This window comes from Camarhynchus parvulus, chromosome 2, assembly GCF_901933205.1.
Source record: "Camarhynchus parvulus chromosome 2, STF_HiC, whole genome shotgun sequence".
NCBI classification, from domain to species: domain Eukaryota; kingdom Metazoa; phylum Chordata; class Aves; order Passeriformes; family Thraupidae; genus Camarhynchus; species Camarhynchus parvulus.
This window is the reverse complement of record NC_044572.1, coordinates 35,985,211-36,001,460: the sequence shown is the minus strand read 5'-3', so window position 1 is coordinate 36,001,460 and position 16,250 is coordinate 35,985,211. Positions and strand designations below refer to the sequence as shown.

Sequence of the window (16,250 nt, the reverse complement as noted above, 5' to 3'; positions counted from 1 at the left end):
AGCAGGAGCTGGGAGGCCAGAGAATGAAGTGAGTCTGCAGAGTTATTGGAGTTTTAGTTTCTCTGGGCTGTGTTGGAGTGTGGAATTGCCTGGGGTTGTCTTCCTGCAAACACTCTATACCAGGATAGTGAAATGCGTCCTTGAAAAACCATGCTGTGGGTATGGAAGGCAAGAGTCTCCCAAAGTGTTGGTACTGCACTGCTCCTTCTGTCAGATAAGTTTTGCTCGGGCCTGGGTCTTTTACCTAAAAGAAGAGAGTAGAAGAGGAGTTCAACTTCTTGTAGTCCTTCTATAAAGAAGAGTATTCTAGCATCCGCAGGGGCCACAGAATCAAGATGAAGATTGCTGGGCTTCTACCTAAATCTTTCCATGAGACACATCAGATTTCTCTGTTTTTGAATGTTTTCCAAAGCATTTTTAAGTTCAAAACTTAAAATGTATGTAACACAGAGGCTGGTGTGGTCTTCTAGGGGCCAGTAGTAGCCTGAGTTCCTTGGTGTACAGGGCAAACAGAAGTCCTGCAGGAGCAGAGCGTTGCTGGAGGCTTCCTGGCAGCAGTTCCAGGCTCAGGCTGGCCTCACCTCTGCAGATAATAAGGTTGTCAATCTCTAGGTTTGGATACAGAATTGTGTTTGCAGGTCACAGAAGTTTGTTTTGAAAGCATCAGTCAGCAGTAAGTAACAGCACGTTTGAGTTTATTTAGGATGTTTTCTCTCTTTATCTTTCTTTTGATGTTACAGGAAATATTCAGGAAGTCATTTTGCAAGAACGCTTGGAAAAAGAAGATGAAATTCTGGTTTCCTTGGCTGGTTTGAAGCAGGTATTACTATTGCATAGCTTAACTTTCTTGTGCTCTTCAGAGCTATTAATCCTTTCTCCTTTTTGTCTCCTGTTTATTCTTTTTGTATATTGCTGTTTTGTCTTCTTGTAGCTGTTTTACTGGTGCATCAAACCTTGTGGTGTATTTTTATTTGTAACGATAAAACTAAGCTATAAAGAGTTCAAACAATTTGCGCAGTGTTTGCTCCTGTGGAAGCTTTGGAGGCCTCAGATCAAAACTAAAGAAGTGCAACACCAAGTGCTGGACTTAAGCCATGCTATCATTTTTCTTAATGCCAGATGTACTTGGTAGACAACAACTATGCCTGTGTCCCCATTATTTCATTGTGACAGTGCTTGAATATCTTTGAATTAAAGAAAAAAATACTACCTACATAAAATGAGAATGCCACTGAGCATCTGTAGCTCTGATTATACTGCCCTCTGCTCCCTCAGAATACATTTTATGAAGAGCAATGTGACATATGTTAAACCTATAATGAGGCAGGGAGTAATCTTAACAGTTTTATTCTCTTTAGATTTCCTGCATAGTTGTTCTCCAGACTCTAACAGAAACCACATTTCTGTTATTTCTATCTTTAGCCAATATAGGTATGAATATTGACTTGCTTCCTATATTTTCAAAGCAAATATTTTGGGGCAATGGTGTATGAAAGCAGTCTGCATAGAGCTTTAGAAAATTTAGAGTTCCTCCCAGTTTTTAAGTTATATCCTTTTCTTTCCTATTCAACAACAGATCAAGGATATCCTGAAAGGTTCATTGCGTTTCAACCAGAGCCAGCTGGAAGCTGAAGAAAATGAGCAAATCACTATTGCTGATGATCATTACTGTTCCAATAACCAGAACAAGGGGGCAGGTGATGTCCTAAAGGGACCTGTCATGACAAAGCAACAGTTCATCTCAGGACAACAGGTAAAATAAAAACATCTCAAGCAGGCCATTGATGGCCTTACATTTTTTGGAGATTACCATGTCCAGACATTACGTGGGACACACCAGCATTCCTGGTCCATATGGAGAGTGGGTTAAAAGTGTATCTCTAGCTACTGCCCTGCTCTGATTAATTATTTTTATTGTAGCCTTATGCTCCACACACAGATATTTAAGTCTAAGTGTTAGGCATTTGAGGGGAGTTCTTTAACACTCTTCAATCACAGAATCACAGCTTAATTTCCTACAAAAAATGTAAAAATTGTGGGTAAATGTTCCCATACCAAATGTTCCCACATGATTGTTCTCATTGTCCTTGTCCTCCAGGATCCCATTATGTAAGAGCTGATTAACTGCATTGCAGTGTATTCATGGCCTGTGCCAAAAAGGAAATAGCAAGGAGGTTGCTTTTACCTTCTACTTCATTGTATTGACTTTCACCTTGAATCTGTAAACAATGTTTTCACATACAAAGCATACAGTCATAGGAAAGGTTCATAGACAAAGGGCCCTCTCTGTCTAAGACTCAGTCTAACCCAAACGTGATCTTAAAAATAAGTACTTTTGTGCCTGCTCATTTCTATGTTGGAGTTCTGTGAAGTCTGCCACCCTGATGCTGATACTCACACTCATAAATCAGTGGCAGCATTATCGCCTCAAAGTCTAACTGAGTCTGCAGTCAGTTCAGTTTTGACAAGTTTACTTAGGAACTACAGGAAATATTTATTCATTTTCAAGTAATGACACAGGGTCATTTTGATTTATTACACACGATCCTCCTGAGTTAGAACCCTCTATGTTAAAAATATATATTTTAATCTTATTTTGGTATTAGAGGCAATACCGAGATTTATTTTTTTATACTCAGTAATGGTGAAGAGCAAAGCTTTGCTGGGAAGTTTTCATTTCTTGCTTCGCTGTTGTCATTACAATCTACTTTCTGCCATAATAAAGGCACAGGTTAAACTGATACAGCATATTGGACTGTTCATATAATGGCCTCCTATTTTTGCCCTTGATCTCGTAGCTTTTTCTATTAAGTACCTTTTGTTTTCTTTCCAAAATGGTAAATAATGTTTTTTGATGATTTTTTACTTCTAGAAACTAGAAGGTAGAATGCCATCTAACATGGCAGCAAGCTGTGTGTGGTGTGGGTGTGAGAGCAGACCCTACTGATGCTGGAGAAGCCCTTACTGAGAGTCTGGTCTAAACCATGTATCATGGATGTGCTGGGACTCCTTGGGTATTGAGAGTGGAGCAGCTGAAGCCTGCTTTGCACAGATTTCTCTCCAGTGCAGATTTTCAGGGTGATGTACAATGAGGTCTGGGCTTATCCCGGTGTGTAATCAGGGTATATACATCCAGCCCCAGGAACTGGGTGACATCCATGGCTCCCACAATTTCAAGGCTGCTCATAAGTCAATTATGAGCAACGTGAGTAGAGGTTGTACAAGCTGAGCTGCTGCAGAGCATTAATGAGGCATTAGCACTGCATGGTTTATGTTTGGAGGTGCAGCACATCCATATGGATTAGCCTCCTCTCCTCTTATCTTTGGGAGCTTCCAATTATGATAATAAGCAACAGCACCTCTGATGGAAAGAAAAAGATTAGTGTTATAAATGGTACTCCAGGAGGACTGGTGGTATCCTTACTTGACTGGGGATAGTTTGTCTGTCTGTCTAACTAGCCCCTAGTTAGTCTGTGCTGTTTCCAAGCCCTTCATCTTTAACCACCATAAAATCAAACAAAAAGAGGGGAGCTTTGGACCCCTTTTAATAAAATACGGGACAATAAAAATGTGGAATAGTGGACTGTGATATTAGACTGTTAATTGGTGGGCTCAGTTGTTGGCCCAAACCAGTCCACAGCCCAGGTTTTTAGCTCTGCTGAAGAAAGGGGGGCTGCACTGATGCCCTGGGTCATGCTGGGACTACTCACAGAGAGCTGCAGGGGGATTAAAAAACAACCACTTCTAGCTATTTTAATGCATTTCTTGCTAAATAAATTTCTACTCTATTTGCATTTTCTGTGACTTTGGTAATGCCAGTAATTCTATTTGGTGTGATTTGTACTGTAGAGATTGTTCTTTGCTGGAGTTATAGGATTATTTTCTAGGACGGCTGAAACAGTTACAGGTGTAGCTATTCTATAAATGAGATTAAAATCTGGTCTTTTGAGCCTGATTGTTATATAAGTATAAATTATTTGTCATCTTAGTTTTTTTAAAAAGTGTTCTTCCTCTTTTTTGTATCAAAATCCCTTTCTGCAAAATGAGGATAAGGATAGAGCCCTTCTTTAGAAAGGAAAGCTGCAAAATTAAAAATGCAAAAAAAAATTCAGATAAAGGCTAAAAGGAATCAAGCATTTTTTGGAATGTTTGGCTTTGGTAGCAGCATGCAGTTGACAAACAGAAGGCTTCTGTTGCTAAATAATGAATGATAATTAACACATTATCTTGCCTTTATGTCTGTTCAAAGAAGGAGGCAAAATGAGCTGCTGTTCTTCTAAGCTTTCTTGATTTGTATCCTTGCAGTTAGTTTTAACTCATTCACAGTGTGAAGGCAAATGAAATAAGCCTGGTCCTAGTAGCTGATATTCATCAGGAAAAATTGTTTGGAGAAGCCATATGGCAACGGGCGTAAGGTTGTTAACTTTCAAAGCTACTGGAAGTATAATTCTGTCATTTTTCATTTATTCAGTAGCGGCAGCAGATGGGAGAAAACATGCTTCACGTCAGCGTGAGTTTCCTGAAACAGAAACAGGCGAAAGAGGAAGGAAGGAGGTATTTTACCTCTGGAAATATCAGTTCCAAAATACCAGTGTATGCTAGGGATAGGCAAACATTTACAGGCAGCTCTTGTATAGGATTTTGGGGTCAATGTCTCTGCTTTGCTGCTTCTCTGTTACTTCAGTGAGCTACAGGTCTCCTTAGCGAAACCAAAAAGTGTGGGTGGCATGAAGAGTAGTGTTGAGAAGCTCAACAGTAACAACAAGAAATTGGGATGAGTGGTTTTCTTTCCTTTATTAAAGAGCAGGATGCTTTTTCAACTGTACTAGAACACACTCTTGAAAGCAGAATTTAGGAAACTGGGGAGTGCCAGAAACAAAAATACTGATCTTGCTGGGCGAGTGTTTCACTAAGATCTGTGTCACCCTACGCAAGGTGGAGGTGTGAGGGCTGTGAGGACTGAAATAAAGGATTCTTGATAGCTTGGAATAATAAAGCGTATAATTTTGAAAAATGAGGCAGTACTGCATTCCCTAAGAGCTTTTAAATAGAAGTGTGGAAAGTGGCCAGGTGAATTATATGGTGGTGGTTGTTTAGAGGAATGTATATTTCTGTTGTACAGGGTAGGGGGCTGGGAAAAAAGTTCTGAAATTTTGACTATGGTATTTAGAGCTCCCAAAAAAGTATCAGTACAGGCTGGAGGATTAGGCATTGAGACCAGCCCTTCTTGAGAAGGAGTGGGGAATTCTAGTGGATGAGAGGCTGGACATTTCCCAAATGGGCACTCGGGCCCAGAAATCCAGCTGTACCCTGGGCTGCATCCAGAGCAGTGTGGCCCGCAGATTCAGAGTGGGGATTCTGCCCCCTCTGCTCCCCTCTGGTGAGACCCCACCTGGAGCACCGCATCCAGCTCTGGGGTCCCCAGCACAGAAAGGACATGGGCCTGTTGGAGCAAGTCCAGAGCAGTGTGACAAAGATCATTAGAGGGCTGGAACACCTCTCCTATGAAGACAGGCTGAGAGAGTTGGTGATTTTCAGCCTGGAGAAGAGAAGGCTCCAGGGAGACCTAATAATTGTGCCTGTTCAGTACTGAAAGGGGGGCTTAAAACAGAGATGGAGACAAATTTCTTAGCAGAGCCTGTTGCAATAGGACAAGGGGCAATGATTTCTAACTAAAAGGGGGTTGGTTTAGATTAGACCTAAGGAAGAAATTTTTTTTTATGATGAGGAAGGTGTGATACACTGGAACAGGTTTCCCAGAGAGGTGTTGGGTGCCCTATCCCTGGAAACATTGATGATCCAGTTGGACAGGGCTCTCAGTAACCTGGTCTAGTTGAAGATGTCCCCATGCCTCGCTGTGGGAGTTGGACTATGTGACCTTTAAAGGTCTTTCCAACCCAAACTATTCTGTGATTCTGTGTTGCTGGAGCAGAGCCACGGTTGTGTCCTCAGCCCCCTGGTGATGGCAGCTGACTCACTGACAACTCACGAAGACAGCATTTCAAACAGACAAGATGAAAGCAAAAGGCTAATTACTAACAAATGATGCCTTGGCTCAGAAGTGTTTAAACAGTGAAGTGTCTCTCCTTGTAGGATAGAACGGTGTGGTTTTAACTTCATGGAAACTGCTTGAAGTTTTGACATTTGAACTACTCTGGTTCTGCATGTATCAGGAGGGTTGGAGATCAATTTTGATAACACTCAGAAAAGGCTAGTTGTTGATCTTTCTAAAACCAATCTGTTGGGTTTTGTATGAATTTTGTTAAGTCTTCTGTGAAAAAGGAGTTACTACCAAAAACAATAGATGTCAATTTTTATCCATGTGACAACTGTCTTACATTGGAACAGGTAAAATTTTGGACTCAAGATACTTCCATTTGAATTATAAAGTAGTAAAATTAGTTCAATGCAAAACAGAATATTATATGTTATTAAATATTAGTAATATTAATAATATAATATTATTATACCTGCATACTTGTAGATAACAGACAAAAATTATAAATTGTGAGAACAGGATATTTCAGAATTTACTAAAAAGGGAGATATTTGAATCCTTATTAATATAAATTTGGCCACAATTCTGTATTTGAATATATTTTCCCATTCAGTTGTTATTTATCTTCATTGTCACTTCTAACAATTTGTAATGAGTATGCAAATAACAACCAAAGACTTCCAGCTCCCTCATTTCATCTTACAGTCATTCATAATCACAGGTGGGTTTTGCTTCCTGAGCTACAAGAACATTCTGATCTATAATCAGTAGTCAAAACAAGAAAATAATTTTCACTTGTAATGATAAATTTTGCAAAACAAGTTTTGCTGGTGGTCGTGGATTCTGTAACTGTAGTTGTGCCTTGCACATGCTTGTGGTACTCCAATTTTATATACTATGCTGTAGGTTTGCCTTTGTCTCATTCAGATTATTCCTGATTTTTCTTTTCTGTAACTGCTTGTTTTTTGGGTTTTTTTTTCCTTTTTGTAATACCTATAATCTCTTTTCATCCCAGAATGATTTTTTTTTTTTTTTTTTTTTTTTTTTTTTTTTTTTTTTTTTTTTTTGTGGAAGGGTTACAGGTGAAGGGCTTGTATTGCCACAAATGTGGCCATACACATTTCCCTCTACTTTTCCTTTTTTTAGTTTTGCATTCATGTAATCAATTATATTGGTTTCGGCATCACACATCTTCAGGGTGCTTGTATCTACAGGCTGTTTGGCAGGTTGCATTAGTACTCTGAAGAAAACCTGTGTGGAAGCGACCAAGAAAGCAGTCATGTTCTTGCCAGAGGAACACAGCACTAGACAGGAGCTGAATGCAGCTCTTGCAGCAGGAAACAAAGTGTTGTCCATTGGGGTTGCAAGCAAGCTAAAAGGCTGCCAGTTGTCAACAAGTGAGAAATCCCACTCTGCTATGTATGACAGTCTCCCTTTCTAATTACATATAGCTCTGACTGGAAAAGCTGGGATTCTGAGTGTGGCTAGTATAATGGAATATAAGATTGAGACTTCATTGTTTTCTGATGCACTGATGCATGGACTTGAGCTACTACCTAAGTGCTCAGGGACACACATTTCCCAAGGTCTAACCAGACAGAATTGAGATTCCCAGACCCTCATTTTCTGGAAGAGTTAGGAAATAGTCAACAACACTAACCCTGGAAGCTCTGGCAGCCCTGATTTTTTGAACCTAGACTGGTGCACACTAAACCAGGTCTATGGGTGGTTCAGATTTCACAAGTCAGGGTTTTACTAGGAAATTCTATATTAAACCATTCTCTTGACAAGCTCCATAATGCTATTGTACATGCAAACCAGCAAAAAATTTTTCAAAACTACTTCACTAAATACTACAGAAACCCACTGTAATTGCTGAAAGTCTTTGCAGCTGTAATGTATGTGATGCTTGGCTGCTGTGGTCACCATGTGGATGCACTGTGATGATGAGACGCGTAAGACTGTTAGATCAAGAGAAGTATTTTTAGAGTGTTACATTTTATGCTTTTTTAAATTAGCACAGTTGGTCAGAGCATGGTGCTAATATACCATGGTTGTGGGTTGATCTCTGTGGGGGCTATTCACTTAAGAGCTGGGCTCGATGATCCTTGTGAGTCCCTTCCAGCTCAGAATATTCTGTGATTCTGTGAAATAACAAATGGTGTCATCCAAAGTTAATATCCACTTTATTTCTCACTTTATTTAGTCATTGCCACTTTCGGATAATAATTATTCCTTTGTCCTATTCCCATATGCCTGACATGCTTCATAATCCTCGTTATGTGATGATGCTGGTGCTCACTTCAAGTCTTTTCTGTGCCGTTGTTTCACAGACTACAACTGATCCGAGCACTAGTGAGAGCAAGAGTGCTGATGGCTATATTATGGTTTCCAAAGAAGAGGAGAGAAGTAAAAGTGCTGCTCCAGAGCCGGTGCAGCCCCTTCAGGCACACAAGGAGGCAGCAGTGAAGGCAGAAGCTCCATCTCGTTCTTCTTTGGTATTTTCCGACCCTCTGATGGGTTCCATTTCAGCCTCCTCCAGCAACCTCAGCTCCAGCCCTGATGATGACAGTAGTAATAACAGCAAAGATTCTGACTTTGCTATTGTCAGCCCACTGGACATCTAAGGAAACAGGTTGGGAGAGTTTGGGAAATCTGTCATTACAACTCAGCTCAAATTTCTGTGATTTCATGGGTTGGATAGTTCTTTGGATTACAAGGACAGAAAATAGATAAAGGTAGCCCATCTCAGCTGCCAAAGGCCTAAATTAAAAAGGCAAGCAAACAAACAAAAAAAGAGATAAATTTGCTACTTTAAAAAAATAATATATACATTTTAATAACTGCCTTAAATAAAGACCCAGTAAAACCCAGTTCTAATATACAGTTATTATTAATTATGCTGTTACCCTTCTTAGGAGCTTTGTTACTATAGAAGTGATGCTTTCCCAAAACATAGAGTAGTATGTGCTAGGTACCATAATGGAAATGTGTGGATACCTGACATCAGACCTGATGCAGGAAAGACAGGCTAGATTTAATATTGTCCTTTTACAAAATATGCTTGACTGGGTTTTCTGTGTAGGAAAGGCTACTGTTTCTTCAGAGACTGTGATTAGAGAAGTAGGGAATGAGTATCAAAAAGATTAAAAGCATCATCCTGGTAGGAAGTTTGTTCTCCCTTGAGGAATCCTAGTTTCTTAATTTTCATCCTGCAATAGCCTGAGGTGTGTTCAGGGCAGAGGTTTGTGTAGTTGTTCCTCAGTGCTTGCTGGAGATTATGTGACAAGCTCCTTGAGAATGAGGACCTACACAACAGAGCCTTATTTGCCTTTCTCTACTTTTTCCCCTTGAGAGTTCCAAGTTCACCTCTTTCCTTCTTTATCTTTGTCTACTTTTACTTCCCCTGGCATGATTTTTTTAATTTTGCTCAGACTACCGCAGTCAAGAAGTAGGTGCAAGGGAAATAACAGTATTTCATAATGTAGACCTGAGCTGGTTGAACTAAAGCTACCCCCGAGTATCATAACTTACCAGGGAAGGTTGCAAAGTGAAATGAAATGTTCATAATTAAAAGCACTTTATGTCTCATTGCTATTATCTTCTATAGACTCTGTTTACATATATTGCTATATGATTTCCATATTTCTAATCACAAGAAACATAATGGTGCAGCAGCGTTAACCAACAGAAAGTTTCTAATTAACTTTGTTACTTGTTCTTCTATGGAAAAGTGTATTTTTTCCCATCAAGTCCATAGTACATTTAATAATAGCTTTCTTCAAGTAGATGAGAGGGGCTTTCTGTCCTCTCTGATCCCTGTAACCTCTGTTGGAATTCAGAAAACAACTGGTGGTGAGTAGACTGCTCCTCTTGCAGGACCTACACAGAGTTAGCTTGAGGAAGGAATGTTAATATGTCACTCTGTCACAGCAGCAAAAAAAAGCCTCATTTGCTTTTAAGATGCATATACATTATACCATGCAACAATTTCCTATTCGCATGGCAAAGCTTGTGTTTGTTCAAAGTTATGAAATTGTAGTTATTTGCTGCTTAGTCGGTAATTGTAAATGAAGTACTGTATCCCAAAAGATGAGGTGACATGTGATTTGCTGGTCTTAGATTTTACAAGGTCTGTGTCGGTGACTGAACTGAAGAGTTAATTGTCATGTAATTACATGGTAGCTGCCATCCTTACATGTTCAAAAGCCACCATGTAGTTCTTCAGAGATTATTTGTGCCTTGTAAAATGTTAAAATACTAGAATGTTATGAGCGGGCATAGTATCACACCTCTCTGCAACAGAGTGATGCAAACAGTCAGGTGACTGTTTAGATGAAAGATCTTAAAAGCATAACAGTTTGGAGAGGTGTTTATTTTAAGCTTCATAAAAGATCACTTTGGAATTCAGCATGCATGCCTGTCTCCAGTTTATTTTATTACCCTGAGTTTGCATGAATGCCAGGGGATAGGGTGGCTGGTTGATTTATTTAAGCCTTTCAAGCTTTTCTAGCTTTAACCTATACAGCAGGGCTTGTGGCGCCATCAGCAAAGAGTGGCTGTTGAAGAAGTACCTGTGGAGAGAGGAAAGAAATATTCTGGGGACAGAGAGAAAAGTTTTATATTCTGTGATACATAAACCTTCAAAGATTCCAGTAGCTTGGCAAGAGAAAATGTTTTTACTTCTTTTTTATTTTTTTAAGCATCAGTCTTTTGATTTCTATTCTAGTGGGTTGTTTCAGGGGTCACATTGCTATTTTCTTGAACAGTCTTATTGCCAGTGGAAGAGTGTGATTTGTACAGGTTTTTTATTTTTGTAAATTAGTTGTATCTTTAATGTTGCATATTTTAAAACAGTAGTTTATAAAGATTTGGGGAGTTTCTAAGAATCAGTGAATACCGATAAACTGAATGCGTATCATGCCATGGGATATGATAAAAATCTCCAAAAGCAGAGAGACAATTAATTATACAAATAAGATCAGAGTAACTCCAGTAAATGAATCTGGTTTGGTTGTACCATGTCCTTTCACATCTTCAATATGTTGTCTCTGATATTTGATCATAGTGCAGAGATATTGAAAAGTGTTTTAGTATATTCCTTAAGTTAGAAACTTGTAAGTTAGAAAAAACATCAAATCATCACCCTGTTTTGTGTTATGTTAAGAATATACTGAAAGAGAAATTGTCATTTAAAATACAAGATTATTCATTTTCTCTGGAAATGACCTGCTCATAATGTTCATGGATAACAGTAATCAGATAGAAAAATTATTAGCATTGCAAATTGCTGACAAAAACTGATGCAGCATTAAGATTGCTGATCTGAGACTGTTCTACTGTATTTACTTTATAAAGTAATCAATATTTATTACTTTAAAGTCTCTTGCATGTCATGTCAGTTGTATGTTCTGGAGAAAGACAGCATCCATATTTTGACTGGGTATTGATTTAGTTGTGGAGCTTTGTATCTTTACTCTGGAAGAACATTTAGCCCGCTTTATTAAAGAAAGAATTAACAAACTTTTTGGGTTGTGCTTGTGCTGTTTTCTCAAAAAAGAGGGAAAGCTTTTTGGCTAGAATACTGGAAGTATCATTTCTGAGAACTAGGATGATTTAAACTTTAAAACTATCTATATAAACACAAAAACTGATTGTTACTTTAATCAGATTTTATGTATGTGATCCAGGGAATAAAACTGGATGTCATCTCAACTAAACAATATAGAATATTTCCTGTTTTATGAAATTTCTTGTATCTGAAAATGAATCAGTATTTACCATGACATAACTTTTCTGTAATTTCATGAAGCTCAGTATAGTGTCATCATTGTGTCTCAATGACAGTGCCAGTATCTGTACAGTACATTTCTGAATCTCTATACTTGAATTCACATTCTTAACTCATGATTCTCCAGTATGTTCTCCTTAAATGGCATAGAGGCAACTATTTTAAAGATTACATTTCAGATTTTAGATGTACTTGTGCCTGGCAGTTACAACGTCATTTTTTCAAATACATCCTAACATGAACAGATATTCAAATTCTTGGTGTCAGCCCTTAAATAATACTTTTCATTTTGTGCTGCATGTGTTGGTCTAGAATGAATGATTCTAATGATTTATTAGACTTGAAAAGGTGCAATTTCATAAAATAAACTTCATTTGGCTACAGAATAGTAATTACTCTGTCTTGTAATCTGTGCTGTTCTTTTGAGAGTGATTATATACAGTCTGTGCATAGTGTTTGCCATGTCCCCCAGTCTGCTAGACTCTGGCTTTAGTAGCTAAATTTAGAGATGAAAGAGCATGAAAAAGGTCATTAGAGTAACAGCAACTTGAAGCATGCACACAGGCAACTTGCCTTCCTGCTTCTCACAACTTACTTAACTACTGAAATGGTAAGGGAGGTTTTAGGTGTGTGGGAGGATCCTGCAAGAGGCAAAGTGCACAACCCTAGAAACAGACAATGAGCTGGATGGGTTGCAGCTTGAGACTCTGAAACTGTGGGTTCTTTAGGGCAGGAACCATCTTTTTCTCTGATGTTGTACAGCACAAACCCTGTCAAAATTAGGATAACAACAATAATGATATACTCATTATTTCACCACATTTTGCTCTTTCAAACTGCAAACTAGTTTTAATCCAGTAACAGTAACTCAGATGATAGCAGTAGTGTGGGAGCAGCAGAATCTGGTCCCACACTGCTGAAATAAGTGCAGATGAGGAACAGTCATTTAAATAAATAAATTAAAACCAAAGAAACCTCACACCAGAAACAGGACTATAATATTGCCAAATTAAAAAAACTGTATTTCTTTCCAGATATATACAGTTTATAAGAGGTATTTTCCAAACTGTGCAAATTAAAAAAAACTGTATTTCTTTCCAGATATATACTGTTTATAAGAGGTATTTTCCAAACTGTGCTTCAGATAGCACTTGTGTAACTTGTTTGACTACACCAGGTAGATTTGTGCAAACCTATCTTTGTTTTTAACTTGTAAAAGCTTAGCTGATACCAGGATGTGGGAACTGTTAAAATACATCAGATGCAGAGAGAAGACATTGTGGTTCCATTTTCTGTGAATGGTAAGAATTTGATCCTTCAAATCCCGCTGATTTAACACTTTCACTGTCTTCCATGGTAACAAAACCCTGTAATCGTATCCAGAGACCTGATGGGAGCTCCACTGCTTAAGTCATCACATGCAGTTGCAGAGCTTTGAGCTGAGAAAGTTTTCACAGCTTTGCCTTTGACTGTGAGCTTTGGGGACTGTAGCAAAACCAAGTTTGTCTGAATTTTTAACTCATACAAAGATGCATTTGAAGATATTACAAATTATCATGTCAGTATTTGAGACCTTTTGAAATATAAATGCTACATAGTTTTGAGATGGAAGAATAGTTGTCAAAATATCTTGATTGCCCACCTGCTGTATTAATTGAATTCAGTGGATGGGGAATATAGCAGCATTTCCAGAGCATCATTAAACTGTCCTTTCAAATAAGAGTATACCAAGCAAACAGATATTAGAAGGCAGATTGTCAGTGGTGTCATATAGCTTTCTGGATAATATATATATATCTGCAGTAGTCAGGAACATACATCATTTCTGTCCACAAATGGAGGGGCTTGCAACATTCTGGAGCACATGGCAGAAAATGTAAGTGAATGTAAGCCTTTTCATAAAAACATTTTTAAAGCTTCAAGGATTAGAATACACCAAAACGATTTTTAAAATATAAAATAAATACACACAAAGATTATTTAGGCTTTCAAAGATTATCAGGTCTGAAAAAAGTTTCATTTCATTTAGAGAAGTTTGATGGAACTCCAGGTTATAGCACAGGGTGACTGACAGAAGCACCTATAGGAGTTTTGGACTGCAATGAACTTCTTCTGTTTCAGACTTGGAACTTTCAAATTCTGGAGAACGTTAATTCCAGTCTGTAAGCAATGAATTGCACATGTTTACTACATTGCAAAGAAGTCATGATGAGGGAATTCCTCAGCAGACCCTCTTTCCAAACTTCTTTTGTTCTGATTTCCCACAGTCAAGCCCATCTGACAATTTTGTGGTACCCATAAAAACTTCAGCTGTTTCATCTTCTTTAATAACGGAATTCTCAGTCACTGTGATCAAAGTTAGCTGTTCATCATCTCAGGACTCTAATACCCTATGCCTGCAGCCTGGCCACCAGCCCAACCAGTGTGCTTCTTGTTCTCATGTAAAATCTGAAATCTTATGAAAATCTCACAATACTTCTACAGCAGGTGGTATCCATATTCAGTCCTCATGACTTCCCTGTGGTAAATTTTATTGTAAGTTTTATTGCCTAATATTTTCTCTAGCCATACTTCCGTTGTAATTCTTACAATCAATAAAAAAATAGAAGAAAATCTTGGCTTCGCTCAAAAATACTTGGTTTTTTCTTTTCTGCCTGTACTGGTACAGTCTCTTTGCTGAGAATTTTTGGTTCTGTTTCTTGTAAAACAGCCTATGTGTATTTATACTGCTTGTGGGGTAAAGTTCTGATACATGTTCTCTTTAAAAATACCGAAACAAAACACTGATTTCTCCAATTTTTTTATCATAGTAAATGGGGCTTGAGTTAAGCATAAACTTTAAAAAAAACTGTGAATGGGAATAGTGTCTGTTTTCAATTTCTAGAAAACATAACCTTTAGTAAACACACTGGAGAGTAAATAATGCACTCTACCAAACTATGCCATTTTCTTTAAAAAAAAAAATTTGATTCCCTATCCCACCTGGAGAAACCATGGAGAAGGAGAACCCTATTTGGGGCAGGGTGCTCCTGGGCACAGGGGAAGGTGGCCCATGGTTGTGCTTGGAGGAAATGTGGGGCACCCAAGGCCATGCCACGCTGATATATGTTCCCATGCATGGGAAGACCCATCCTTGTGCAGGAAACACAGGCTGCAGTGTTGCTGGACAGATGGAGGATCAGAAGATGAAAATTAGTGTGTTTTACCTTCCATGGATCTTTAAGATTCAGAGGAAATAAAAACGGGAAAGCAATTGCAAGCATCATTAACTGTGCTGGCATTGCAGTCCCTGAAATGTGCTTTCCTCAGTGTTTTCTTTCTGTGGGATGCAAATTTTGCATTGTAGAGGGGCTTATAAAGAGCAAATAAAAATCTCTTTTTTCATATTCTGACATTTTTGCTGTATGTGAATATTATGGATTTTTAAAGAGATGTTGTTATTATTGGTGTATATCCACATAGAGATTGCAGCAACTTCCCTCCTTCTCTCTCCTCCATGTATCAGACATTCTGAAGAAAGCCAAAGAAAAGAGAGAGAGACAGAGCATCTTTAAAATTCTTGTAATCTAAATGCTGTGTTTTTATATGATGGTATTAGTATGCTTGGTAGCTTGCACTGAGTAGAAAACCAATGTCTATTAAAACATGCTGGAGAGAGAAAAAGTGTCTACAATTTTTCATCTACGAGAGCACTGTGTGTTTTGCCAGTGCTTGTTAAGTTGCATCTGGCCTTACTGGAGGAAGTTATATGATGAATATGCCTTCTGCAGATCTAGGTTTTTTTGAGAAAGAAAATTAGCACTTGCTTTTCCACATAAGATTTCTTATTGTTTTCTAAAATCTTCATTCTCTGAAAATACCTTTTTGTTGTGCTTCTCTAAGATATGCCAAGAGTTTATTTTTCTTCCTCACCATCCTCTGTGTTTTGTCTGCACCCTGGCCTGTACACAATCTGCAGATCCATCTCATCTCCCCATCTCTGCCTTCCCTTCCCCAGGTTGGGATTTAGGAGAGATCCAGGTGCAAATCGTTTGGGGAAAACTGCACCAAGAGATGTGAGGGTACAATACAAATTGCAGCCTGACCCAAATGAGCAAGTCACACCTTGCCAGCAAACGTTCGCTGGTTCTCTGACCTTGCAAAGCCACAAGCACACCCAAAGGTCTCAGGCTGTTGAGCCTGGCCTCTTGTGAAGGGAAAGCATTTGTAGGAAGCAATCTGCATGATAGAGCAGTGTACCATTATTTGAGAATAACTGTATCCTTTACCTTCAAAATCAGAAAACACAAGTCTAACCTTCAGCAAGTTTATAAAATGCACAGCAAAGACCTCAAGCACAGAGAAGCAGCCCAAAATTCTCACATTTCATAAGCCTGTCAATGCACACTGTGGATGCAGCGTGATCAAGATAAAGACACGCGCTGGGGCTGATGATAAAAATATGAACTCCAGTTTCTGCTG

The 16,250-nt window shown here is 38.6% G+C and overlaps 1 protein-coding gene across 3 annotated transcripts in view; it reads left to right on the top strand.

The window, feature by feature from the left end:
* TBC1D5 (TBC1 domain family member 5) overlaps nt 1-14,270 on the top strand; it is a 318,017-nt gene extending 303,747 nt beyond the window's left edge. For 2 of the 3 annotated variants that reach the window (XM_030969420.1, XM_030969429.1), the window contains 3 exons: nt 741-820; nt 1,577-1,753; nt 8,332-8,625. In XM_030969420.1, coding sequence (XP_030825280.1) covers nt 741-820; nt 1,577-1,753; nt 8,332-8,625 — 551 coding nt within the window. Of the gene's footprint in view, nt 1-740; nt 821-1,576; nt 1,754-8,331 lie in introns of all 3 variants that reach the window. The other variant, XM_030969414.1, reaches the window with a different exon arrangement.
* Nucleotides 14,271-16,250: the final 1,980 nt, after the last annotated feature.